The 27313-nt window shown below is 50.3% G+C and overlaps 1 protein-coding gene across 2 annotated transcripts in view; it reads left to right on the top strand.

The window, feature by feature from the left end:
• RGS10 (regulator of G protein signaling 10) overlaps positions 1-26774 on the top strand; it is a 43320-nt gene extending 16546 nt beyond the window's left edge. For both annotated transcript variants that reach the window (XM_031015704.3, XM_004050182.4), the window contains exons 3-5: positions 233-319; positions 10895-11038; positions 26339-26774. In XM_031015704.3, the coding sequence (XP_030871564.1) occupies positions 233-319; positions 10895-11038; positions 26339-26485 (378 nt within the window). In that variant the 3' untranslated portion in view covers positions 26486-26774. The remainder of the gene's footprint in view (positions 1-232; positions 320-10894; positions 11039-26338) is intronic.
• Positions 26775-27313: the final 539 nt, after the last annotated feature.

The raw sequence follows: 27313 nt of genomic DNA, 5'->3' as shown, positions 1-27313 counted from the left end.
TCATTTGTATTCTTCTTTACAATGTCAAAACCATTAAGGTCAAATGCATATGAAATTATAGCTTTAACATTAAACATACTCATTTGTTTTTCAGAGTGGGGTTTTCGAAGAGTAACTGAACCATGCTCCTCTGTTGAATTTTGCCAAATCAGTCTTTGAAGGGAAATGCCATTTGTTTTATTTTTTTTTTAAAAGTAGAGTACTGTGTGACTCTTTTTCTTTGTATCCACAGGAATTTTTAAAAAAGGAATTCAGTGAAGAAAATGTTTTGTTTTGGCTAGCATGTGAAGATTTTAAGAAAATGCAAGATAAGACGCAGGTATTTCCTCCACTCTGATAATTTTTTTCCCTTTCCTTATAAAGTTACAACTGCCTTTCCAATAGATTCTGAAGTTGCCTAAAGAAACCTGATTCATATTAGTTTTGGGGGAAGATTTAAGCTTCAGATTAGGTATCTTGTGTTGATCAAATATTAATCATTTTTAAAAGGGTGAGTTAATCCATTTTTAAATGGAGCTGTTCAAATGGACCAATATTTAAAATAAAAATAACAATTTATGTCATTTAGAGTTCCTCATTGCATAGAATTTTTTTCTTCATGAATAAGTTATGAGGATGTTTCCCCCACATTTTGACATGTTAGCATTTTGGACGTGGTAAAACGATACGCAGATGTGTAATGATAAAAGCACAAGGTGCATCAGAGGGATTGTCAATTATTCAGTGTATCGTACTGAGCGTCCCATAGTTGGCGAGCATCCTGCAGAGAAAGCCTCTGATTGTTCTCCTGGGTAGATGCGTCCTCTTTGCCTTCATTCCCAGTGTCAGCTGGTTGGGTATAAGGGAGGGTAGATGAGATTATGGGGAAGGAGGCCTGTGCCCTGGGTGGGTTTATGAGGCCTGGCCCTGTATCTTTCTAAGAGGCTGCTGGCTAAACGCCTGCAGGAGCCAGTAAGTCATGTGAATGAAGGAGGCTCCTGGTGTGAGGCTGGAGGGAGTGTTGGGGACTGGGGCCAGCTAAGGACGTTCTGTCTGCCTGCACAGGCTGCAGCTGGTGGTTCAGGGCCTGTGGCTGTCTGGGCTTCCCCTGCTTCAGGTTCCGTCTCCGCCAGCTTACTGATGGTGATCTCCTAGATCTTTGCTTGCCCTGGGACCCTGGTGGCCTTTCTTCCCAAGGCATGTCTTATATTCCACCTAGTACCGCCTGTTTTTCTAAAGAAGCTGGACATTTGGATCCTTACGTGAAACCAGATGATTTTTAAATGTTGGAACTAATTTAAAAAAAATTTAAAACCTTGCCTACCAAACAAAACATACCCATGGGCAGATGTGGCTTGCGCGTTGCCAGTTTTTGAGGCTTCGTCTCCAAAAGCTGGAATCTATGGGCCAGAAGCTGTGAAGCATTTGCAGACAACTGCTTGGAAAATGTATATCATGGGTTTATTCAAAGGCCTTTCCGGGCGCAGACACCCATCCTCCTGGATGGCGCAGCGTGGCCTTTTCTCCGCCACCTTCCTCTCTGGAGGTGGCAAGGGAGGATTCTAAGATGGATTCTCTTTGGCTTGAACTTCCCAGGCCCACCTCGAAAACTGTTACTGGGCGGGACCCTTGGATTTTGCTTTCTGGCTTTTTCTCTCCTCTGGATGATGTTGGCCGGAGCCTCCTGGGCAGAGATGGGCCCCAGGGGAAAGTGAGAAGCAGGTGGTGTGGGATGCTTTGGGATGCTAGGATTCAGGCTGAGGGCCTTCAGAACAAGAGCCTCATTGTTGTCCTTTGTCTCCAGCATCGAGGACAGGGCCTGGGGACCACCATCGATAAATGCTAGACTGTGCCACTGCTATGACCAGCCTCACCATAAAATCCTAGCTCAGAGTCAAGCAAGCCAACAGATGTCCATTCCCCTGCCTTATTCTTTTGAGCGTTAGAGGTAGGAGGGGCCTGTGGGTGGGCCGGTCCGCCCCTGCAGTGTAGACAAGGAAGTGAGGTCCCCGCACCGTGGCAGAGCTAGGACTTGAACTAGCTCCCTGAAGTCACCTGTTGTTGTCTGCACCACCATGGTGCTCTGTGCCTCCGTTCAGTTGAATTCCCCAAATCTTTGTGAAGTGCCTGCTTGGTGCCCAGCACTGAACAGGAAGGCAGCCCAGGGACAGGACAGGTGAGCGGCTCCAGGGAACGGGCACCTCAAGGGGAGCAAGCCTGTGCAAGTGCAATGAGTGTAGAGATGGGAAGCACATGTGTCGTGGGAGCAAGGCGTGGGCAACGGGGAGGGATCCAGGGGAAGTGGCTTTTTAGCTGAGACTTGGCATTGAGATCGGGAGGGGGTTCCCGGGAGCAGGGACAGTGTGTGGGCAGGCAGGGCTGGCAAAAAGAGCTGAGGGAAGACCAGAAGGGCTGAATGGCATGTTTGAGGGGGAGGCCACTGTGCTGTGCTTCAGGCTGGCAGGGCAGCCACACCTGGGAATCTGGGTGCCAAGGTGAGCAGGGCTGGGAAAGCCCCTGTAGGACTTTAATGGAGTGGTTGGAAGGAGGGGGTCAAACTTTCAATGTGCCTCTTCCAGCCTTTCAGGTCAGGCAGGTCTGGTGTTGGGTTGCCCTGCCCTGTCCACATCCTACAGAGAGAGCTTCCGAATGGGCAGCCCCTTTCCATGCCTGTACCCCTGACATCCAGCAGAGGACTTCTTTTCCTTTTTTGAGACAAGGTCTGACCCTGTTGCCCAGGCTGGAGTGCAGTGGTGCGGTCTTGGCTCACTGCAGCCTCCGCCTCCTGGGTTCAAGTGATCCTCCTTCCTCAGCCTCCCGAGTAGCTGGGATTACAAGTGTGTGCTACCATGCTTGGCTAATTTTTGTATTTTGAATAGAGACAGGGTTTCACCATGTTTGCCAGGCTGGTCTAGAACTTCTGACCTCAAGTGATCCGCCTGTCTTGGCCCTTCCAAAGTGCTGGGATTACAGGTGTGAGCCACTGCACTCGGCCCAGCATAGGACTTCTTGAAAGTCTGTGTCCTTAAGCCTGGAATGCACCCGGCAATTGCTTTAGTGCAATGAATGCCACCCTCCCGTCACTGCCTGAGAATGCAGATTGGGTGGAGGCATTGGTGACACCTGGGGTGTTTGGCCTGGAGTGTTTGGGCCCCAGTGTGAGTCATTGTTCCCATTCGAAGATGCAGGGATATGATTTGAGTGGTTAAGCGGCAGCTCGCCCGAGGCTGGGCACAGTGGCTCACGCCTGCAATTCTAACACTTTGGGAGGTCAAGGTGGGTGGATCACTTGAGCCCAGGAGTTCAAGACCAGTCTGAGCAACATGGTGAGACCTTGTCTCTACAAAAAATACCAAAAAAAAAAAAAAATTAGCTAGACATGATGGGGTGCGCCTGTAGTTGCCCAGGGAGGTCAAGGCTGCAGTGAGGTATGATTGCGCCACTGCACTCCAGCCTGGGTGACAAAGTGACACCCTGTCTCAACAACAAAAAAAGAATTCAGAGCCACATTTCTGACTCCAGGCATTCCCTAGGGAGTCCCGCTGCCTAGGAAGTAAAACCAGGGAGTAAGCTCTAAATTACTACAAAAAGTATGGAGGAACATAGGCACTGGGAGAAGTCGCCTAACTGAATGTCTTTGTTTTTTTTTTTTTTTTTGAGACGGAGTTTCGCTCTTCTCACCCAGGCTAGAGTGCAGTGGCACGATCTCTGCTCACTGCAACCTCCGCCTCCCGGGTTCAAGTGATTCTTCTGCCTCAGCCTACTGAGTAGCTGGGATTACAGGCATGTGCCACCATGCCCGGCTAATTTTTGTATTTTTAGTAGAGACGGGGTTTCACCATGTTGGCGAGGTTGGTCTCAAACTCCTGACCTCAGATGATCCGCCCGCCTCGGCCTTTCAAAGTGCTGGGACTACAGACGTGAGCCACCGCGCCTGGCCAGTTCTTTTTAATCCTCTGTTGTGCACTTAACCTAACTGGATTTCACAGTCAAACTTATCACATCTGTTCCAGCAGGGAGACCATGGGAGGATTTTTCTCTCTCCATCAACTAAGGCTGTTGAGGAGTCGATACAAATCCCACTCTCGCCTCTGTTGTTTTAATAGGACCTGTGTTGGTTCATTCCTTGACGTGGATTATCCAGCATTCACCAACTTCACATATCCATGTCATTTACTTGTCCGTCTTCTGTGTGGTTTGTCTTCTGGGATCTGGGAGTGGGGGGCCTCTTCTTCCCCACTGTCTCCGAGGGTCTAGACCCATGCCTGACACATGGTGAACTTCCTTCCTCTTTGTAGGATGAAGGCATTCCATTTCCTGGATCCAAGTCCTCTTCTCTCCTGAGTCATTCCCTCATTTTGGGAACAGCACACGAGAATGACTTCTTCCCTCCAGAATGACTCATGAGAGAAGAGCCCAAAACACAGCTGGCAATAGCTTCCTGAGAAGGGGGGTCTGGCAGGTAGATATGTAAAGACCTTGTTGAGTGGAAATGTTATTTTTTTCCCTACTCTCCTACTTCACTGATAATCTGACAGAGCATAGAATTCTGGGGTGAAACACACTCAGAAGTTTGAAGACATTATTCCTTAGTCTTCTACTTTTGTTGAGAATCAGTAATTTATATGTAAACTGTTCTGGTTTTTTTTTTCTTTTTTTCCCTCTCTGGGATAGTATAGGATCTATTTTCTTTTCTATTTTTCCCCTTTCCTCCTTTCTTTCCTTCCTTCCTTCCTTCCTTCCTTTCCTTCCTTCCTTCCTTCCTTTCTTTCTTTTTTTTTTTTAATGCGGTTTCGCTCTTGTTGCCCAGGCTGGAGTGCAATGGCATGATCTCGGCTCACTGCAACCTCTGTCTTCCAGGTTCAAGCGATTCTCCTATCTCAGACTCCCAAGTGGCTGGGATTACAGGCACCCTCCAACACACCCAGCTAATTTTGTATTTTTAGTAGAGATGGGGTTTTGCCATGTTGGTCAGGCTGATCTCAAACTCCTGACCTCAGGTGATCCACCTGCCCTGGCCTCCCTAAGTGTTGGGATTACAGGCGTGAACCACCACGCCCAGCAATTTTCGTTTCTTTTCTTTTTGAGACAGGGTCTCACTCTGTCACCCAGGCTGGAATATAGTGAGGTCACGGCTCTTTGCAGCCTGGACCTCCTGGGTTTAAGCAGTCTCACCATGTTACTTAGGCTGGTCTCAAAAGAAATCCTCTCGCCTCAGCCTCCCAAAGTGCTGGGATTACAGGTGTGAGCCACTCCACCTGGTCAGGATCTTTTCATCACTAGTATTCTAAAACTGTTCAGTCAGGGGCTTTGGAGGCAGAGGCGGGGTTCATTCATTGTGTGAATTCTTTGTGGAGCCATATAATCTGGAAATTTGTAGTTCTGGGAAATGGTCTTATGTTGTTATTATTATCATCATTTTAGTAACTTTTTTTCCTTCCATTGTCTCTGGTCTCTTTTCCAATGATGACCTTTCACCCCCTGCATTGAGCCCTTAATTTCATGTTTTATTCTTCCTATTTTTTAATTTTTTTTTTTTTTTTGCTTTTGGAGATTTTGACTACATCTTCAGATCCTCCTATTGAGTTTTTTCTGCTTTTTTATTTTTCCAGACAAGGGCCCTCTAGTCTCTTCCTGGGGGGCCACAAGCCTGATATGTTCCTGAACTAAACATATTTCTAATTAACTGTGTCAGGAGAATTTTGCTGGCGCGGGGGGTCTGTATTTGGAATTTCCCTGAATCCCTTTATTCGGTTTGGCGTCTCATTCTTGCCATCCTCTGTGCCTCTCTGTTCTGGAGCCTCCCTGGGTCTGTTTCTCTAGATAAGAAAACTCAACTCTTCTGTTGAAGGCGGGGAGGGAGCCACCTGACTGCTCAGGGTTGGAGCAGGACCTGGGGTGGAGGACCTGGGGGTCTGATGGCTTCTTTCTGCCACCCTCATCAATTCCGTCTGGGCTACCTGATGCCCTCAAGCTCCTGCCGTCTCTGGACGCGCTTCTCATTGGCACCCCCTCCCCACCTGTTCAGGGGCTTGGGTTCATTCTTCTGGGTCTCTGCAGAGTCATCTGCTGTGTCTCCGACTGCTTCCCATTTCCTGAGCCAGTTCTTGAAAATATTCTCGTATCATTTATTGGATATTTTCTTTGCCTCATTCTCTTTCTGAAATTGATGTTAGTAAAGTTAGTGTCTTGATCCTTTCATTGTCCTAGGAATTGTCTCCCATATTCCATCTCTGGAAGAAGACGGGGTGGAGAGGAGCCGGAGGCCAGCAGACGGGATGGGGGTGGGGAGTGGCTACAGGGGATAGAAGTTTCCAGCTTCCCAGAGTAGGGGCTACAGGGCCTGCCAGCCAGAAGGGGACCACTCCGTTCCTTTGTGTTAATTCGAGGTGTCAGTGGGATGTCCATGCCCACATTGCTAGAAACCAACTGGCTACATGGGTCAGTAGCTTGGGGGAGGGTTGGTCTGAAATCTGGGGGGGACATGGAGTTAGAGTTGTCACCAAGGACAGAAGTCTGGGAAACCCCAGAATTCACGGAGGGGACAGGGAGACAGGAGCTGGGGGACAGACAGGGAGACAGAAGCTGGGAGACAGACACAGGGAGACAGGAGCTGGGGGACAGACAGGGAGACAGGAGCTGGGGGACAGACACAGGGAGACAGGAGCTGGGGGGCAGACAGGGAGACAGGAGCTGGGGGGCAGACAGGGAGACAGGAGCTGGGAGACAGACAGGGAGACAGGAGCTGGGGGACAGATACAGGGAGACAGGAGCTGGGAGACAGGGAGACAGAAGCTGGGAGACAGACACAGGGAGACAGGAGCTGGGGGACAGACAGGGAGACAGAAGCTGGGAGACAGACACAGGGAGACAGGAGCTGGGGGACAGATACAGGGAGACAGGAGCTGGGGGACAGATACAGGGAGACAGGAGCTGGGGACAGACAGGGAGACAGGAGCTGGGGGACAGACACAGGGAGACAGGAGCTGGGAGACAGACAGGGAGACAGGAGCTGGGGGACAGATACAGGGAGACAGGAGCTGGGAGACAGGGAGACAGAAGCTGGGAGACAGACACAGGGAGACAGGAGCTGGGGGACAGACAGGGAGACAGAAGCTGGGAGACAGACACAGGGAGACAGGAGCTGGGGGACAGATACAGGGAGACAGGAGCTGGGGGACAGATACAGGGAGACAGGAGCTGGGGACAGACAGGGAGACAGGAGCTGGGGGACAGACACAGGGAGACAGGAGCTGGGGGACAGACACAGGGAGGTGTTGGGGATCCTGAGAGGACAGGGCTCTTACAAGGTGAGGGAAGCGGGAAGAGAAGAAAGTTGCAATGCTGAGCAGGGCTGGGGCCAGCTCGCTCCAGAGGAAGGTCTGAGAGGCCTCGCTGCCTGGGCAGCGTCAGCGGGCTGGTGGAGCAGCGCTGGCTGGGCGGAAGCCTGTGTGTAGCGTGAGGAATGAATGGGAGGGACAATGGAGGCAGGGGTGCATGCTTTTCTTTTAAGAGATTTCAAAAAGGAATTGGAGACTAGGCACGGTGGCTCACGCCTGTAATCCTAGCACTTTGGGAGGCTGAGGCAGGTAGATCACTTGAGGCTGGGAGTTCGAGAGCAGCCTGGCCAACATGGTGAAACCCCGTCTCTACTAAAAATACAAAAAATTAGCCGGGCGTGGTGGCGGACTCCTGTAATCCCAGCTACTTGGGAGGTTGAAGGAGGAGAATTGCTTGAACCCGAGAGGCAGAGCTTGCAGTGAGCCGAGATCGCGCCACTGCACTCCAGCCTGGGCGACAGTGAGACTCCATCTTGAAAAAAAAAAAAAGGGATTGGGGGTGGTGAGGCCATTAACCCCCATGTAGAGAGCTGTGGGGTCAAGGGGGATCTTTTATTTTCCAGTGGGAAGGTTCGAGCATGCCGATTGGGGAGGGTGGGGCCAGTGTGGGAAGCAGCGCTCTTCTGAGCTTTGGGCCCCTGGTGACTTTGCTGTTCGTCTGCATAGATGTGCACTTCTGGGGCTGATAGGAAAGTGAATTTGCTTCTCCTGATCGTGCACCTGCAGGGAGCAGGGTTCGAGAGCTGACGTCTGGCTGAGCATTGTCACAGTTGAGCCACTGCTAGGCCTCGAAGAAGGGCCCCAGCCTTGTGGGGTGCCTGGAAGGTGCTCACTGGGGTGCAGGTGCTTCCTGGGCAGTCCCCGAGTTGATGGGCCAAGGTGGGGCCCTTCTCCAGCACCTGCCAGGAAAGCTTCAGATGCTGGACACTTCAGGTCTCCCCAGGGAGAAAGGGGCTCTCTGGTCCAGGCTGTGGCCAGCCACATGTGTCAGGGCCGTGGAAGAGAAGTCGGCCATCCTTCCAGGCCACAGACACAGAATCAACTCCACCAGCTCTGTTCCTACCTGGACAGTAGCTAGAATAGGGTTAACAAAGCTCTGGAAAAATCTATCAAAATAGCTCCAGAGACTGTTTCTTCTTTTCTGCTCATGTTCTCGGCCTAGACACCAGGCCTTCCCGTGACTGGCTTGTGGTCGCCGTCTCAGGGTTTCCCTTTTCAGTCATACTTCCTAGCTCTGCCGAGATAAGCTGAGCCCTGCAGCCGCTCACAGTGCGCATCTGGTCAGCCAGGGCCTCGAACCCCACACTGTTCTCACGCAGACTCGGGAGGGACAGCCGGTGGGAGAGGGCAGGGCTGAGACCCTCAAAGCTTATATACCTGCAGTCACTGGAACCTACTTCCTCTCCCCTGGCCTCTTCTGTCCCACCTCAAAGACTCAAGCCATTCATTGCACTTCTCTATTTCAGAATCACTCAAGATATCCTGGATTCATGTGTGTATGTGTGTGCGTGTGTGCGTGTGTGCACGTGTGTGCGTGTGTGTGTGCGTGTGAATGTCAAGGGGAGGAGGGAAGGTCTAAAGTGATTTCTGCCCCCAGACCTCTGCATGGAGTTTGCTCATCTGCCTGGCCAAAATTCTCCTTTCATGAAGTGGCTTTAAAACAGGAAGTGGTTTTCCAAAAGGGTTGCTTCCTGACGGAATGGGGGTGGTGGAGGGAGGCTGTGGCTTCATGGAGCTGGTGGGTCTTGGAGAGGACAGCAGGGCCAGCTCCTAAGTGCCACCCCCTTGGGTCTCGAGGATGGCCCCCAGACCTGTCCCTTAGATAGCCACACTTGTCTGGAGAGACTCCTGTGTCACTGAGTCTGGCATCGATTCATTGCTCCTATTGACAGTGAAGACAGGGTGGACAGCATGGCTTTCGGTGTTCACCCAACCTGGGCCGTCTCCCTGATAGTGCTGGCGAGGCTTGCTTTCTCGCAGAACAGGACATGGCCAGGCCGTGGCTTCTCAGGATCTTTTGTCCCCAGTGCCCTGAACTAAAAAAGGGCTACCCTTCCTTCCTTTCATGCCCCAGCTATCAAAACCTTCTGGTGGTTTCCTTAAGGGCAGAAGGTTTGCAGAGCTTGGGATTTCCCAAACCAAGCCCCACAGCACATGCGGAGCCCCAGGTGGGCTCTTGGAGAGAAAGGCAGTTTTCCAGGCCCCCCACACATATGTCATCGCTGTGTGGCTGCATTTTAGAGGCATTTGTTGTCTGCCTTGCTCTGTAGGGTAAGGTCATGCTTTAGACTCTAACGTTCAGAGAAACAGCCCCGCTTTTGCTGTTGGCGTGGTATGAGCACAGGAAGTCTCCTTTCTCTAAAAGAAAATCGAGCCCTCAGGGGAAGTTCTGGAGGCGAGGGCTCCTGCGCCTGCAGCCCCGCCCTGAGGCGAGCTGTCCCGAAGACACAGTTCTCACTGTGAAGTCATCTCCTTACCATCAGTGAGTGCTCCTGAGCCAGCCTCGGTTAGTTTCGGGTGAAACAGGAAGCCGGTACCTACTCACGGCTCCTGCTTCCCAGCAGGACTGCACTCGGGACTTGAGGGCGGGCAGCGAGTGTTTTCTCCACTGCTGTGCTCAGTATCTCGTTAGCTAAAAGGAAATGCACCCTGCCTGGGAAGGCCGCATACCGCACAACCTGGAGGGGCCAATGTGTCTTGCGGAAGTGGAACTGAGCAGAATTCAGAGGCCTTGGAGCCAAACAGTCCTAAGGCTCCTGGAAGCTCTCAGATAAGCCATGCCACCTCTCCTGACCTCTGTGTCCTCATGGGGAAAGTGGGGCTAACAGGAAAATGCCCTTTGCTGCATGTCCAGGGGATTAAGGAAATGGGATCCCTCCAAGCAGGTGCCTGCAGCCCAGTGGGCGCTTAATAACTGGTAGGGATAGGTGTGCATACTTTAACTTGATTTTTTTTTTTTTTTTTTTTTTTTTTTTTGAGAGGGAGTCTCACTCTATCACCCAGGCTGGAGTTCAGTGGTGCAATCTCAGCTCACTGCAACCTCTCTTTCCTGGGTTCAAGCAATTCTCCTGCCTCAGCCTCCTGAGTAGCTGAGATTACAGGTTTGCACCACCACGCCTGGCTAATTTTTGTCTTTTTACTAGAGATGGGGTTTCACCATGTTGGCCAGGCTGCTCTTGAACTCCTGACCTCAGGTGATCAACCTGCTTCGGCTTCCCAAAGTGCTGGGATTACAGGCATGAGCCACTGTGCCCGGCCACAGGATGGCTGTAAATGGTACTGAGTGCTCTCTGCGGGCCAGGATTCTTTCTGTCATCACTTCTGAATGGTTAATGCAGCAATTTTGTTCCAGGAGAAGTGGCTGCAGGCTCATGAAGGGGCGGGGGTAGGGGCTTGGCAGTGCAGGCTCTCCTATATAGAAATTCTCTCTGGAGTGGCCTGAGAGCCCCTGGGCTGTGGGGGGTGCCTTTCTCTTGCCACAGCAGCTCCTGTGGGCCTGGCTGGAGGGGAGAGCAGGGCTCAGGCCGGGAAGGCTGTGTGTGCAGATAGCACAAGGCCCCATCTGTCTCCTCCAGATGCAGGAAAAGGCAAAGGAGATCTACATGACCTTTCTGTCCAGCAAGGCCTCATCACAGGTCAACGTGGAGGGGCAGTCTCGGCTCAACGAGAAGATCCTGGAAGAACCGCACCCTCTGATGTTCCAGAAACTCCAGGACCAGGTAACCCGACTTCCCTGCCTGCACCTTGATTTGAAAACCTACATTAATTCCAGGCCTGGAAGAATTTACTGAAACACCCGATGTTAGACTCCCTGGAAACCATCTCATACGGCTGGGCAGACCGAGGTACACTGAGGGGCCATGGTTGGGGAGAGTGGGGACCAGAATTCTAAGCTTGAGATTTGCCCCACAGGAGTCCCCCCAGGCCTGTTTACTCTTGGTCTACACACAGTTTAGACCAGTTTATCTGCCTTCTCAGTCCAGATTAGAGGGGAGGCTGGAGCTATTTGAGGAGCCTGTACTGAGAAAGCAACCTATAATTGCTGAAGGTAAGAATAGATGGAAAACTCCAGAAAGCAAGCAGGAGAACTCAAAGTGGCAGGCTGTTTCTGTGCAAATATCCAGACACCTCCACATACTTCTGGTGGCCTAATGCTGTAAGCTATTAATAGTTCATCATGTAGCCCCTGAGGCATAATGAAAAGGTTAGCATCAGGCAGCATATTCCATGTGAATTCTGATTCACATTTGGCTATTGAAGGAGACTTGCAGAGGGCCTCCTGGAAGTGGTGAATTTGAGCCAGTCGGAAGGATGCATGGGCATTGATTTGCGCTGGGAAAGGGAGTGGAATGTATGGTGAAAAGGCAGTTTTTGTGACTGTAGCCATATGAGGATATCGACCCCACCCTGGACCTCAGAATCTTGTCAGAGCTCCCTAGGGCACTTGAAAGTGCAGCCAGGGTTGTGAACCTGTACTGACCTCTGTGCTCTAGGTATTCTCAGTAATGACAACACTAACTACCATTTCGTTTTTGGTTTTGTGTTTTTGTTCTTTTTTTTTTTTTTTTTTAATACCGAGTCTTACTCTGTCTCCCAGGATGGAGTGCAGTGGCTTGATCTTGGTTCACTGCAACCTCCGCCTCCCAGGTTCAAGCGATTCTCATGCCTCAGCCTCCTGAGTAGCTGGAATTACAGGCGCCCACCACCACACACAGTTAATTTTTGTATTTTTAGTAGAGACAGGGTTTCACCATGTTGACTAGGCTAGTCTCAAACTCCTGACCTCAAGTGATCCACCCGCCTTGGCCTCCCAAAGTACTGTGATTACAGGCGTGAGCCACTGCACCTGGCCTTTTCAGGTTTTTTTCTTTGAAACGACGTCTCACTCTGTTGCCCAGGCTGGAGTGCAGTGGCTCGATCTCGGCTCACTGCCACCTCTGCCTCCTGAGTTAAAGCGATTCTCCTGCCTCAGCCTCCCTACCAGCTGGGATTATAGGCCTACACCACCACGCCTGGCTAATTTTTTGTATTTTTAGTAGAGATGGGGTCTTACCATGTTGACTAGGCTGGTCCCGAACTCCTGGCCTCAAGTGATCCTCCCGCCTCGGCCTCCCAAACTGCTGGGATTACAGGCGTGAGCCACCACGCCTGGCCCTAAGTACCATTTAGGACTGCCCGTTTGAGCCTGATGTCACACTTGGTGTGTATTGTCTCATTTTATCTCCAATGAGTGTTATTATTCCCATTTTGCTGATGAGAAAAGCAAGGTTCAGAGAGATTAAGTGTTTTTTTAGCATTAAGTCATGCAGGGAGCAAAAGTGCTGGAAGCCAGATTCCCTCTCGTCCATCTGCCTTCAAAGACCATGCTCCCCCCATGACCATCATGGCCTGTGTTGCTCTGCCAGGCTCCTGGGCAGCCTCTTGCTGTTTCTCAAAGCTTGGTGAGGCCCCTGGAGCAGAGGGATTGGAAAGGCTTTGTGAATGCAGGTCATCCCACTTCCCAGGACTGCGGGAGCCAAGGTAGGATGAGGAATGGGAGAGTTCTGACTCCATGCGGTAGCACTGCAGGCTCTGAGAGATCCAGCCCGCCTGCCCAACAGCTCAGAACGGAGCTGGACCTTATGAGTAGGCGTGCCCCTCAGACTCATTCAGTGGGAGGCTTAGCCAGCACAGAAAGGAAGAAACACAGGGGACAGAGGCTGATTGTTTTTTTTTTCTTTTTTAATGACAAAGAATTTTATTTATTTATTTATTTTATTTTATTTTTGAGACAGGATGTCCCTCTGTTGCCCTGGTTGGAGCACAGTGGCATGAACCCGGCTCAGTGCAGCCTTGGCCTCCCGGGCTCAAGTGATCCTCCCACCTCAACCTCCCAAGTAGCTGAGACTACAGGTGTGCGCCACCATGCCCAGCTAATTTTTGTATTTTTTTTGTAGAGATGAACTTTCGCTATGTTGCCCAGGCTATTCTTGAACTCCTGAGCTCAGGCGATTCTCCAGCCTTGGACTCCCAAAGTGTTGGGATTACGGGCAAGAGCCACCAGGCCCAGCCTCAGAAAAATTTTTTAAAATAGTTTTTATCCAACTGTAAGCATCACACATGCTCAGCAAAAGAAACTTGGGAAACAAAAATATAAAGAAGAAATCATTTCTTTATTGCATAATTGCACACTTGGAGATAACCACCAAATAGTATTTGATCTGTAGACTTTCCATCTTTTTTTCTATAAATACATATATGCACATGCCCCTAACAGATGTGGCCTAATAAGTGTAATAATAATGTATGTGTTTATGCACACCAAACAGATGTGCAGTCCAAACTGCTGAATGTAAAGCAAGTACTGTTATACTCTGTTGTTAAACATCTATTATTGGAAGGCTGGGCTCAGTCGCTCACGCCTGTAATCCCAGCACTTTGGGAGGCCAAGGCGTGTGGATCACCTGAGGTCAGGAGTTCCAGAGCAGCCTGGCCAAGATGGCGAAACCCCATCTCTGCTAAAAATACAAAAATTAGCCAGGCGTGGTGGTGGGCGCCTATAATCCCAGTTACTCGGGAGGCTGAGGCAGGAGAACTGCTTAAGCCTGGGAGGCTGAGGCTGCACTGAGCCGAGATAGTGCCACTGCACTCCAGCCTGAGCGACAGAGTGAGACTCCACCTCAAAAAAAAAAAAAATTTTTTTTTAATTGCATAGAGAGAAAGATCCACGAACTTTCTTCCTAAGGCATAATTGGGTGAAAACAAGGTATTTGGAATCAGAGCCGATTTCACAGTGAGTCTCCATGTGAAGGGCCCCTGTGTTCCGTTTTGCTTTGAAAACTCTGCCTCTCCGGGGCCTTGCTGTAACTGTCAAAATGAGTGCTCAGCATTAGCCCCGGTTTTTTTCTTGCAAAGCCTCCCTCGAGAGCTCTGTTTTCCTAAGTGAAGGAGAGTGAAGCTGAGGGGAGCATGTTTGGAGCCACAAGATTTCACGGAACTTTCAAAAGCCTCTCCCGCGGCTTTGGCTTGGCTGAGCGCTGCTGGGCTTCATGGTGGAGCCGCAGAGCAGCCGCTTTCGTGAGTTCAGCACCACCGCCCTGGAACTTAGCCCCTCATCACCACGTGCGGCTCCGCTGCTCTCTGAGCTTCTAGTAGGGCAGCTCTGACTTTGTAGGGCACCGCTGGAACCTAGAAGGACGGGAAAATCTTCCCTGAGCCCCAGGCTAGATGAGCCAACTCCCATGCACCCTGTTTAAAGGAGAGCTTCAAGAGTTTTCAGTCAGGTCCTGTTTATTCTTGGTTTGCACACAGTTCTAACAGGTTTTTCCGTTCATAGCAGATTTGAAGTTGTGGTAGAGACTATGGAGTGATGAGCAGCAAGAGGTGATCACTGACAGCTAGGGAGGACACAGAAATGACACTGAGCACGAGCACAGCACCGAGGCCTGAGCCTGGACGTGGGGACCTCCATTGCCACACGCCGCACCATGGGCATCCCTGTGCTGTGGGACAGTGACATGATAAGTGAGCCTGGTGACTCCAAACCATCAAGTAGAAGTGAAATTGAGGTCAGCGTATTATGTGAAGAGTGCATTATTCATTTTAATGAGCACTTCATCAAAAACATTTTTTTTGGAGACAGTCCCGTTCTGTCACTCAGGCTGGAGTACAATGTTGCCATCTCTGCTCACTGCAGCCTCCGCCTCCTGGATTCAAGCGATTCTCCTACCTCAGCCTCCTGAGTAGCTGGGATTACAGGCATATGTCACCAGGCTAGGCTAATTTTTGTATTTTTAGTAGAGATGGCATTTCTCCATGTTGTCCAGGTTGGTCTCAAACTCCTGGCCTCAAGTGATCCACCCACCTCGGCCTCCCAAAGTACTGAGATTACAGGTGTGAGCTACTACTGTGTCCAGCCAAAGGCATCTTAAGAGAAGTTTGAGGGGCATAAAGCTTTGCTACCTGGGAAATTCATGTAAGTGGCAAGATGGTTCTCTGATTTAATTCCGTTCTGCAAGCTTGGTGTGCCCAGCCCTTTGGAGGCAAAGCCAGGAGAGGCGAAAGGTGGTGCTGTGGGCATTTCCCTAGTACGTTAGCCTAGAGTCAAAGGCTGCCGTTGGACAAATTTAAGTTGGAGGAAGCAGGAAGGAAGGGGGTTACCTTACAAAGAGGTGGTTTCTTCAGGGAATTGCAGTTCCTTACAGTGTCTTTTCTTCTTTAAAAACATGTATTACGGCCGGGCGTGGTGGCTCACACCTGTAATCCCAGCACTTTGGGAGGCCGAGGTGGGCAGATCACAAGGTCAGGAGATCGAGACCATCCTAGCTAACACGGTGAAACTCCATCTCTACTAAAAATACAAAAAATTAGTCAAGTGTGGTGGTGGGCGCCTGTAGTCCCAGCTACTCGGGAGGCTGAGGCAGGAGAATGGCGTGAACCCAGGAGGCAGAGGTTGCAGTGAGCTGAGATCGCACCACTCAACTCTAGCCTGGGCAACAGAGCGAGACTCCATCTCAAAAAACAAATAAACAAAAATATCTATTCCTAGGAGATTTGATTCAGTCCTTGTTGGTCTGCTGGTTTGTGGATTTGTTGTTTTATTCATTCCTTTATGCTGCAATTATGAACTGAGGCCCTACTCTGTGCCAGGGACTGTGCTAGGAACTGTGTGTACAACAGGGAAATCAGCATCTGCCCCCACAAGGAGGGCAGAGAAAGATCAATGCTAAGAAGGAAATGCAACAGGGGATGAGCTGAGAGGGACTGGAAGGGGCCTGCTAGGGTCCGTGCTCAAGGAGGGCTCCCTGGAGAGGTGACTGGGATCTGAATGGCAAGCGGGATCTGGATGAGAGGACTTGGGAGCCAAGACCTTCCAAGGAGAGGCGAGAGCAAAGGCCCCGAGGCAGGGGCAGCAGGCGTGTTAGGGGGTCAGCGTGTTAGGGGGTCAGTGTTGTAGGAATGCAGCAAATGAGGGGGTGGTGAAAGTTCAGTTGGGAGGGACTGGCTGGGTCAGGCCCCGAGGCTGTGGTAGACAGTTTAATTGCAGGGATGTGAACAGTGGCTGTTTATAGAATGTGCTGGTTGGGCTGGTAAGGCTTGGACCTCTTAAAGCCTGAGCCCCTTGGCTCAGGTCCCTAGTTCAGGGCTGTGCCCGTCCCATACCAGTTGGGCAAGAGAAGGCGGATGGCTTGGTGCAGAGCCAGCTCTGTTATTAGAAAGTCAGCCGTGAAACCCTGACCTCCTGACTGTGGCTCACCATTTGTATGGTGAGTGGGAGTGGCCTGAGCTCTGCCCCTCCCCTCTCTCCCCTTCCCCCTCTCCCCCTGCCCATCACTCCCTGGATATGGAAATGCCAGATTCATCACTGTTATCACAGTGCATGCATGAGCTTGGCCCTGAGCACCAGAGGCAGAAGTGGGGGATTCTAGTCCAGCCCTGCCTCTGTCTGACCCCAGGAGGGTTCTGTTTCTTACTGTGGCTTCTGAGTCCCCATCTGTAACATGGGGCTTTGGGCAAATACTCTGCTACCTCTCTGAACTGCGCTGCCAAGCAGTCTATGAGCATTCAATGCCCTGGTGTTAAAAAGTCACTGATAACTACAGCCTTATTTCCTTAGATCTGACTCCCCCTGCTGCCCCTACCCCAACTTCTTTGACTTTATTTATATATTTTTTTGAGGCAGGGTCTCACTCTGTCACCCAGGCTGGAGTACAGTGGTGTGATCTTGGCTCACTGTAGCCTTGACCTCCTGGGCTCAAGCAATCCTCCCACCTCAGCCTCCCAAGTAGCTGATACTACAGGCGAGTGTCACCATCCTCAGATTTTTTTTTTTTTAATTTTTTGTAAAGATGGGGTCTCACTATGTTGCCCAGGCTGGTCTCAAACTCCTGGCCTCAAGCAATCCTCCCATCTTGACCTCCCAAAGTGTTGGGATTGGAGGCATAAGCCACTGTGCCCGGCCTTCTTTCACTTTAGAATTTAGTTACTGTGAGATTGCGGACAAGACTTGCTCCCTCTCCGTGCCTAGCTTTTCTCATTTGTGAAGTGGAGGTTATAATAAGGTATTTATAAACTCCTGACCTCAAGTGATCTGCCCACCTCCGCCTCCCAAAGTGCTGGGATTACAGGCATGAACCACTGCGCCCTGCCTATTTTAATTTTTTTTATACTGGGTCTCCCTCTGTCATCGAGGCTGGAATACAGTGGCACCATCATGGCTCACTGTAGCCTTGACCTCCCAGGCTCGATCCATCCTCTAACCTTAGACTGCTGAGTAGCTGGGACTATAGGCATGTGCCACCACACTTGGCTAATTTTAAAAATATATTTTTCTAGGGATGGGGTCTTACTATGTTGCCCAGGCCGGTCTTGAACTCCTGGGCTCAAGCAATCCTCCAGCCTTGGCTTCCTAAAGTGCTGCCGTGATTACAGGTGTGAGCCACAGTGTCTGGCCTAAAATTATCTTAAGTTATTGAATTTGTACATGCTCATTGTTAAGATAAAGAAAAGAAAATTCATGTATCCAGGAGGGTATGAAGTGAAAAGTTAAGGTCCCCCAGTCCTGCCCCTCCTTCTCTCTTCTTAGCAGGAAATCGATGACGTTATTTGTCCTTTCAGGCTCTACTCAAACATTGAAGAATGGAACATATTGAAGTCTGCTCAGTGACTTAAAGTTGTTCCATATGAAAGATTTAAAACAAAATTCTCCTCTGGCACATTTCTTAGCCCCAGTTTACACACCTTTCTTGCTCAGAAGCCTTTGGTTTAAGTTCTATATACAGCGCAGCATGGTCTGGAACAGCCATGAGCTTGATGAAAATAGAAAGGTCCAGATCATTGCACATGGCAGCTTCGTGGCTTTCTCAGTCCATGGAAGAGAAGGGCATGGGTTTGGGGTTGTGGGGTGCTCATTCTTCTTCCATGAATATCAGGGGTCCCCATGCCTACACTTAAAAGCAGATTTTGGGCCGGGTGCAGTGGCTCATGCCTATAATGCCAGCACTTTGGGAGGCCAAGGCGGGTGGATCAGCTGAGTTCAGGAGTTCGAGACTAACCTGGCCAACATGGTGAAACCTCGTCTCTACGAATAATACAAAAAAATTAGCCGGACATGGTGGTGCATGCCTGTATTCTCAGCTACTCAGGAGGCTGAGGCAGGAAAATCGCTTGAACCCGGGAGGTGGAGGTTGCAGTGAGCCGAGATCGTGCCATTGCACTCCAGCCTAGGTGACAAGAGCGAAACTCTGTCTCAAAATAAATAAATACATAAGCAGATTTTGCGTCTGCTAGGGTGCCTTCCCGAGGCTTTGGGTCTGGTGCTAAACTCTAGCCTGGAAAAGCAGAGATGAGGTGGCCTTCTCCACTCAAAAAGAAGTCCTCGGCCTCTGGTGCTTACAAAAAAAATGGAAAACCAGCACTTTGGGAGGCTGAGGTGGGCGGATCACCTGAGGTCAGGAGTTTGAGACCAGCCTGGCCAACGTGGTGAAACCCCGTCTCTACTAAAAATACAAAAATTAGCCGGGCATGGTTGCATGTGCCTATAATCCCAGCTACTTGGGAGTCTGGGGCAGGAGAATCAATTGAACCTGGAAGGGAGAGGTTGCACTGAGCTGAGATCATGCCACAGCACTCCAGCCTGGGCAACAGAGTGAGACTCTGTCTCAAAAAAAAAAAAAAAAAAAAAGGGAAAAGCCTTGGGTGAGATGCTAGTGCTCCCAGCCACATCCTTGACAGACAAAGGAGCCATGAATGGGGTCCCTTTTTAGCAATGCAGTTTCTTTGAGTTTTCCCAGAACGTAAGAGGTGAAAAATGCTTCCTTTTTCAACGTAAGTAAGAGGGGTGGGCCAGCTATTGAGGGCCTCGGAGGGTGAGAGAGGGGCTGTCCGGCCTGTGGCAGTCATTTGGGGGCCCATTCTCTCCCCTGCCCCATTATTTCTACAAACAGGACCTTGGCCTGAGTGCCCCTGCATGACCATGGTCCCCTCTCCTGGGTGGTGGCAGAGGCTGTGGTGGTGGCCAGAGCCAGGGACTTAGGATGTGTCAGTCTTATGGGTGCCAGGTGACATTTGCTCCAAAAGATCAAATGCAGGGAAGAAATGGGTATTTTCCAGCATGCTCTGCTAGAAAGGGCAGGTGTGGTTTTTTGTTCAAACAGAAGGGAGGTTGGCTGTCTGCGTACACCGTAGCCATCTGCCTCACGAGGGTCAGGATGGGAAGGGCAGTATTCGAGATACTTTGAGATGTTTCTTGCAACTTTAAAATGGTATTTGGTGCTGGGCACGGTGGCTCACGCCTGTAATCCCAGCACTTTGGGTGGCTGAGGCGGGAGGATGACAAAGTCGAGAGATTGAGACCATCCTGGCTAACATGGTGAAACCCCGTCTCTACTAAAAATACAAAAATTAGCTCGGTGTGGTGGCACGTGCCTGTAATTCCAGCTACTTGGGAGGCTGAGGCAGGAGAGTTGCTTGAATCAGGGAGTTGGAGGTTGCGGTGAGCCGAGATCGCGCCACTGGACTCCAGCCTGGCGACAGAGTAAGACTCCGTCTCAAAAAAAATAAATAAATAAAAGTATCTGGGGGAAGAGGAGGGGAGAGTGGCACTCAGAGGAGCATTCAACTCCCCTTCCGATGGCAAAAGGCAAAATTAAAATGCCTTCACCCCCAGCAGAAAGTGAGTCATGTCATTTGGGCCTGGAATTTGAATCGTATGGATGGTAGAAAAAAGCGGACAATCCACTCCACACGTGTGACCACCACACGCGTGAACCCGTGAGCTTGGGAGGGGATATTGTCCAAGCGAGGTCTCTCTGATCCCGCTGGTGTCCAGACTCCTTCTGGAGTTCCAATCCCTCCCCTGGCACACTGTCCATCTCTGGCTGGTCTGTCGTGAAGCTGGAGAGCCGTGCAAGGCGACAGAGCCTTCTGTGTGGCCCGTCCTGGCGCTCTGGGGCAAGGGCTGACTTGAGCTGCTTCGTCTGCTCATCTGCTCTCTGCTAGCTGCCCTCAGACCCTCCTGGGTGCAGCCCGTTCCCACTTGAAAGGGAGGTGGTCTTTACTTTAGGGGGTAGGCACATCCCTGTTTGCGCCTTGCCCCAACAGCCTCGTCAATGCCCAGCCACTTCTGAGGGCTAGAGGGACAGGAGCTTCCTTTCTTCCCCCTTTCTGTCTCCTCGCGTGGGTACAAAAGCACGTCTGTAGTCCATGTGTGTGAAGAGAGGACGTATTCTAAAGCCGCAATTCAGAGACGGCGGTGCTTCCACCTTCTTTCAGCGATTTTCATATACAAACGAAAACAAGTTCTTAAAGCAAATATGATATCCCCCGCTAATTAAACTTTCATTGCCTTAAGGAATGATTTTTTTCTTCCTGTGCTGGATTAAAATAACATGGCAGAGGGTTTTGAAGAGAAGAGAGGATGCATGTTTTGTTTAGGTCTTCTGTACTTGTCTTCTGAGAAGTGTTAAAATATTTATTAGGCTTGAAACGCAATGAATGGAGACAGTGACGCAATATTCACAGAGGGGCCTTCAAGGCTGGTTGAGGTCCTCGTTTCTGCACAGATGAGTATGCGTCAGGGGGACGTCCTTTCCTGGAGCGGCACATTTGGAACAGTCTGAAGTTGGGGCACTGCATGGATATTTTTCTTTCAGGAAGGCAAATCCTGCTCAGCCATGGCAATGTCTGGGATCTGGAGAGGAGGTGGCTTGGTGATATAAAGACCTTGTTCTGCAGGACGGTTGTGCAGAGTTGCACATCTGCAGGAAGCCTCCCTCCTCATTTTTGTCCGAGTCTCACTTCCAGCAGCCTGTAGGATTGGATCCCAAGGCAACGATGCTAAACAGTTTACAGTCCAGGCGTGCAGCTTGCAGATGTGGGGCTGCCAAAACCCCAAAGCTTGCTAAGCCGCAGCTGTCTTGGCCAAAAAAAAAAAAAAAAAAAAAAAAAAAGATACAGAATGCAGCTCAGCCGCCAACTTGAGTTTTCCGCTTCACCAGCAGCCGTTTGTTGGACGGATGGCGGCCTCAGCTCTGTTCCCGTGTCTTCCACTCACCTGCGGCCTCCTGCTTAGCCCAGATGGCTCCATTTTCTTCTTTCTCTGCCTTGTGGACCCTTAAGGAGTCTGACCGTGTTGTTCAGGTGCCCATCGCAGTCCAACCCTGGTGAGGTCATGTCTCCCCCTCAGGGATCCCTGCTTGTAGGAACTGTCTGGGACCCCTAGGCCCATCTCATTTTCTGTGTTTGAGCCGGGGTGAGGTGAAATCAACAAGCCAATTGGATGAGCCTCCTTGGACTGTCATAAGCAATGACCCCAAGTCAAGTGGCTTCAAACAGCAGAAACGTATTTGCTCAGCAGAAACGGATTGAAAATCTGACATCAAGGTGTTGGCAGGGCCCTGTTCTCCACAAGACTCTGGTGGGTGGTGGCGAGAGGGTGTGGGGGGTGCTTACTTGCCCCTTCAGCTTACAGACTGCTGGTGGCTGCCGGCACTCCTTAGCGCTCCTTGGCACGTGGCTGCATCACCGATGTCTCCCTCTGCCTTCACACGCCTTCCTCCCTCAGTGTGTCCCCTCCTCTTCTGATAAGGACACCCAGTCCTTGGATTTAGGGCCTACCCTAAATGCAGTATGATTTTATTTTGAGACCCTTATGCAACCCTCTTTTCAAATGAGGTCCATTCTGAGATTCGAGGTGAATGTAAGTTTGGGGGAACACCATTCACCCCACTACTGACCTTTGGGGACATATTGTTTCTCACTTAGACACATGGATACACTCTTAAAGAATGTATTTGGAGCCGGGCGCGGTGGCTCACGCCTGTAATCCCGGCACTTTGGGAGGCCTAGGGGGGTGGATCACCTGAGGTCAGGAGTTTGAGACCAGCCTGGTCAACGTGGTGAAACCCCGTCTCTACTTAGCTGGGTGTGGTGGCGCACACCTGTAATCACAGCTACTCAGGAGGCAGAAGCAGGAGAATCACTTGAACCCGGGAGGCGGAGTTTGCAGTGAGCCAAGATCGTGCCACTGCACTCCAGCCTGGGTGACAGAGTGGGACTCCATCTCAAAAAAACAAACAACAACAACAACAAAAAAGAAAGTATTTGGGATCATTGTTTTTACATAGGATGTGTTTTTAAAATTTAGTATCAGTCATTTAACATTCACGGGCAGTTTTCCATGTTACTCTCTTTGCAGCCCTCGTTTTTATTGTCCTGCCATGCGAGTGGCAGATGGCCTCATGGTTGGGAGTGGGGGCTCTGGAGCCTGCCAGGGCTGGCCTCCCACGCTTCTCTTTTGCTCACCGTTATGGGCTGAACTGTGCTCCCCTCCCTAATCCATATGTTGAAGTCCTAATCCCCAGAATGTGACTTTATCTGGAGATACGGCTTTAAAGGGGTAATTAACATTAAACGAGGACATTGAGGTGAGCTCTAACCCAATCTGACTAGTGTCCTTGTGAGAAGAGGAGGTAAGGACACACGTGCACTGGGGAGACCCTGTGAAGACGCAGGGAGAAGGTGTGGTCTACGAGCCAAGGACAGCGGCCTCAGGAGAAACCAACCCTGATGGCACCTTGACTTGGACTTCTAGCCTCCAGAACTGTGAGGAACCCCTAAGCCCCTTGTTTCTTCCTCTGTCAAATCAGGGTCTTCAGAGCGCTGGAGGGAGAACTGAATGAAAGAATGCCCACACGCTGCCCAGCGCAGGGCTGGAGGGCACTGCGGCCGCGTTGGTACTAGCCGGGTTCATTTCCCCAGCCTCTGCTGCTGCACAGTGCACGATTTCTGTTCAGCCACTGGTAAACATTTACTGGACACCAGTCACAGCTCTTTTCCCTGTGATAGATGAGGCTCTGGCCAGTAGCTGGGCACACGATCTGTGGCCGCTTTCTTGGGAGAAAGTTTTAGGTGCATTCTCTTTTTTTTTTTTTTTTTTTTTTTGAGACAGGGTCTGGCTCTATCACCCAGGATGGAGTGCAGTGGCGTGATCTTAGCTCACTGCAGCCTCAACCTCCGCGGGCTTAGGTGATCCTCCCACCTCAGCCTCCTTAGTAGCTGGGACTACAGGTGGGTGCCACCAAGCCCTGCTAATTTTTATATTTTTAGTAGAGACAGGATTTTGCTATCCGCCCGCCTCAGCCTCCCAAAGTGCTGGAGTTTCAGGCATGAGCCACTGCACCCGGCCTTAGTTGCATTCTCCATCCTCTAAGTCACCTTTGCTGAGCCCCGTCCCAGGAGCACCCTGTTGCTGTGTGCTCCTGAGCCAGGCCCAGGGGGTCGTTGGCCAGTGGCAGTCAGAAGTCTGCCCGTGCACCCCATGTAGAGCAATCAGGCTTCCCACAGCCCAGGCGCACGAGGGCTTTGGGGGCGACATCCTCTCCTTTCTCCAGCCTGTCTGGGTCCAACAGCCACAGCTGCCTCCCAGTCACTGCAGCAGCACAGGAGATGGGCAAGCGCTCTCAGAGGAGGAAACCTCTGCCTGAGGGACTTCTGCACTCGTGGGGCATTTCACACCTGCCCCAGTAGGGAGTGGCCCTTATGCTCTTAATAAATAGTTCGCAGCCCCCTCCCCTCAGGCTTGCTGGCAGCCTTGGGATCTCGGGATCTCGGGGTCGAGTCCTGCCAGCCTGGTGCAGCCCCTGAGCTTCCTCCCAACCGAAGCAGCCTCCTTCCCTCCCCCTCCTCCTCTGCCCTGGGTGCCCCCAGCACCGGCCTTTTTTCTTCTCTACTTTGAAGTCTGAGCCTCAGAGCCACTACAGGCAAACAGGATGTTCCTCTCCCACATGCAGACTTCACACGAGACGCTTGGGTCGCACCGCATCCTGCTTAGAGTGGTGGGTCCCATCTGCGTGGACCTGGGGTGGGAGTGGGTACAGGACTGAGGCTGGGTGCCAGGTGGGACCTTCGTGCAACTGGTTTCATTAGTCACATTTGAGCATTCATTGTAGACTTTGAACTAGGTGAGCCTCTAAAAGTTTCCCCTTGGGGACTCTTGTGCCTGGAAGGGCTGAATAAGGCAGATGGTGACGCTTGCTTAGCACGTCGGTGGGAGGCCATGAAGGAGTAATGGTGTTTCTCATCCCCCACCTCAGCCCTGGCTATGATTTTTGTATTTGCTGGGATTAAAAAAAAGTTTTTTTTTTCTGTAAACCTCAGCAAATTACAATCACACCTGGAATTACAGGATGGCTACAAGATAGATGACTGCTCTAGTGTGGCACAGGACAGGGGCTTAAGGAGTCAGGGTCTTGCTGAGCAGCTGGAGGACTCGGGCAAGACTAGAAGGGCACCAGGGGATGGGCAGGCGCTAGTTTAACAGTTTAAAGAAAACCTAAAGTCCCAGGTCTTTCTCTGGGTTGTGGACTCTGTTTGTAGCACAGTGACTCAGGCAGTTCTGCTGTGGTTGAAGCCATCTTGGGAAGATGAAGGTGTAAAATTTGAGGGTTCCAGTTCCCTCCTGAAGCACCTCCCATCCTCCAAGCAGATGTTCTGAGTCCTTTGAGTCCCTCAGATGTTTGTTTTATTTTTTATTTTATTTATTTATTTATTTTTTATTTTTTATTTATTTATTTTTTGAGACGGAGTCTCACTCTGTTGCCCAGGCTGGAGTGCAGTGGTGTGATCTCAGCTCACTGCAGCTTCTGCCTCCTGGGTTCAAGTGATTCTTTGGCCTCAGCCTACCAAATAGCTGGGACTACAGGTGTGTGCCACCATGCTCGGCTAATTTTTGTATTTTTAGTAGAGACGGGGTTTCACCATATTGGCCAGGCTGGTCTTGAACTCCTGACCTCAAGTGATCCACCTGCCTCCACCTCCCAAAGTGCTGGGATTACAGGTGTGAGCCACCGCCCCCAGCACCCTCAGATGTTTAATTTACAAAATAGTGTATGTGTGTTGGGAGAGGGCAGCCTTAAAAGATGTCAGGGTTTTACCATCCACTTGACAACCCCGCCTGGCAGTCAGTGACATTCTAGACATCTCTGGAACTTTCCACTTGGTTGTTCCGTGTACCAGGGTGAACCGTGTGGATTTTTAGTTGCAGAGTGTACTGCGAGTTAAGTGGAAAGGTCTGAGAGAGAGAGAAATGAGGGGTGGGAAAGAGATCATAGCCCTTGACAGCTGGAAAAGGCTTTGTGCTTCTCTTTCTCTGCCCCTTTCCTGGGGCAAGGGAAGAGGGCAGATGGCACAGGATTGGGTAGCAGTGGGGGAGAATGAATGCTGGTCACAAGGACTGTGGCCCAGAAAAGAGGTTCAGTGGTGGCCAGAGGAAGCTACTGTGCCTGGGGACAGCCCTCTGAGCACCTGCCATGCTGGCGGGGGCAGCCGTCTAATCTGGGGCACTTAAGCTCTATCGGGTGTCCTCTTCGCTCACCTGACATACCTTAGAGTTGTTTCATTCTAGGGATGTGCTCCCCAGCCTGTCTGATGGCACAGATGTTGGCATTCTGCAGCTGGCTGCTCTGTTCTTTATTTGGGACCTGTTCCCTTGCTAAGATTATAGTTTTGCTGCCCTGCCCTGCAGTGAGCACGCCTCATTTTGACTCTTGGTACAATAATAGGTCTGTCTGAGATCTCGGATGCCAGACTTACTGGGAGTCTTAACAATGCTGGCATCATATGATATGTCAGTGATCTTTTTAACACCATTGTCTCTACAGAAATGGTTTCTATTCGGCTGTCTCAAGCTCTTGGAGAAATACATCCTTGTCTTATCTAGGCAAATAAAGTGGAGAGTCTTGAAGGACTTCTTGGTACAAGGGTCTGAATCAGTGCTGTGTGAATCTATATTTCCGTGGAAAATAAAGGCATATTTGTTCATGTGACTGTCTATATATTCCATTGAGATTATTGCATAATGACCAAAAATCTCCAGGAAATCTGCCTTGTCTAGCAGATGACTTATTTGAGCTTTCTTAGTGTGTTCTTTGCACGTATTAGTATTCTTTGGCACGTGGTAGGTATCTAATACATATCTGATGGGATGATTTATGGCCTGGATTAGCCTCGGCCTTCAGATTCTTTTCTCTTTTCCTCCTTAGATCTTTAATCTCATGAAGTACGACAGCTACAGCCGCTTCTTAAAGTCTGACTTGTTTTTAAAACACAAGCGAACCGAGGAAGAGGAAGAAGATTCGCCTGATGCTCAAACTGCAGCTAAAAGAGCTTCCAGAATTTATAACACATGAGCCCCCAAAAAGCCGGGACTGGCAGCTTTAGGAAGCAAAGGAATTTCCTCTCAGGACCGTGCCGGGTTTATCATTGCTTTGTTATTTGTAAGGACTGAAATGTACAAAACCCTTCGATGGGATGTGTGTTTTATTAACTGCTTCACCGGTAAATTTTGCATGATGGCTAAGCTAACATAAAAAAAGAATAATAATAACTTGGAAGTTTTAGTTCACAAAACAGAGATTCCTTCAACACTGGACACGTCGAGCATTTTGTAGCTTAATTAAACCTCATGTAAGGCCACAAGGTGAAACATATCACTACCTTTTACCTTGTAAGTGTTTGCTCTGCCTCTCTGGTGAGTGGACGCATGTCCACAGGTCACTTGGTAAATTAACTCAAGCATGAGTTGATCCGGCAAACCCAGGCTACTGGGGGTATGGCCTGCCAGTCGCCTTTTGGGTTAAATATTTCTCGAGAGCAAGTTCAGTGCTGGAAAAAGAAAATGAATCACTGACAGTCTCTAAAGACTTGGGAAGCTTGTGTGTGAGTGTCATCAAAGGGTTATTATTTCTTGTGCGTGGGTTGGTCCTGGTTTTGACCACAACCCATGACATTTCATGCAACACAGATAAATAGTTCATCTTGACAGAAACAAGATCTCAACTAGGAAGGAAAAAAAACACAAGTGGGAAACTGTTCAGGGTCCCCATGGCAACTCAAGGTGTTGTTGAATGGGATTGTAGCACAGGTGCGTGCTGAGGATGGAGTTGGTGGGGCTGTTCCCTTCTCCTGTACCCATCGGGGACACATCATAATCCTTTCCTCTCTGCTCCCGCCCTTTG

Source organism: Gorilla gorilla, chromosome 8 (genome assembly GCF_029281585.2).
Source record: "Gorilla gorilla gorilla isolate KB3781 chromosome 8, NHGRI_mGorGor1-v2.1_pri, whole genome shotgun sequence".
Classification (NCBI taxonomy): domain Eukaryota; kingdom Metazoa; phylum Chordata; class Mammalia; order Primates; family Hominidae; genus Gorilla; species Gorilla gorilla.
The sequence above is the reverse complement of the archived record's forward strand: the minus strand, read 5'-3'. Positions and strand labels throughout refer to the sequence as shown.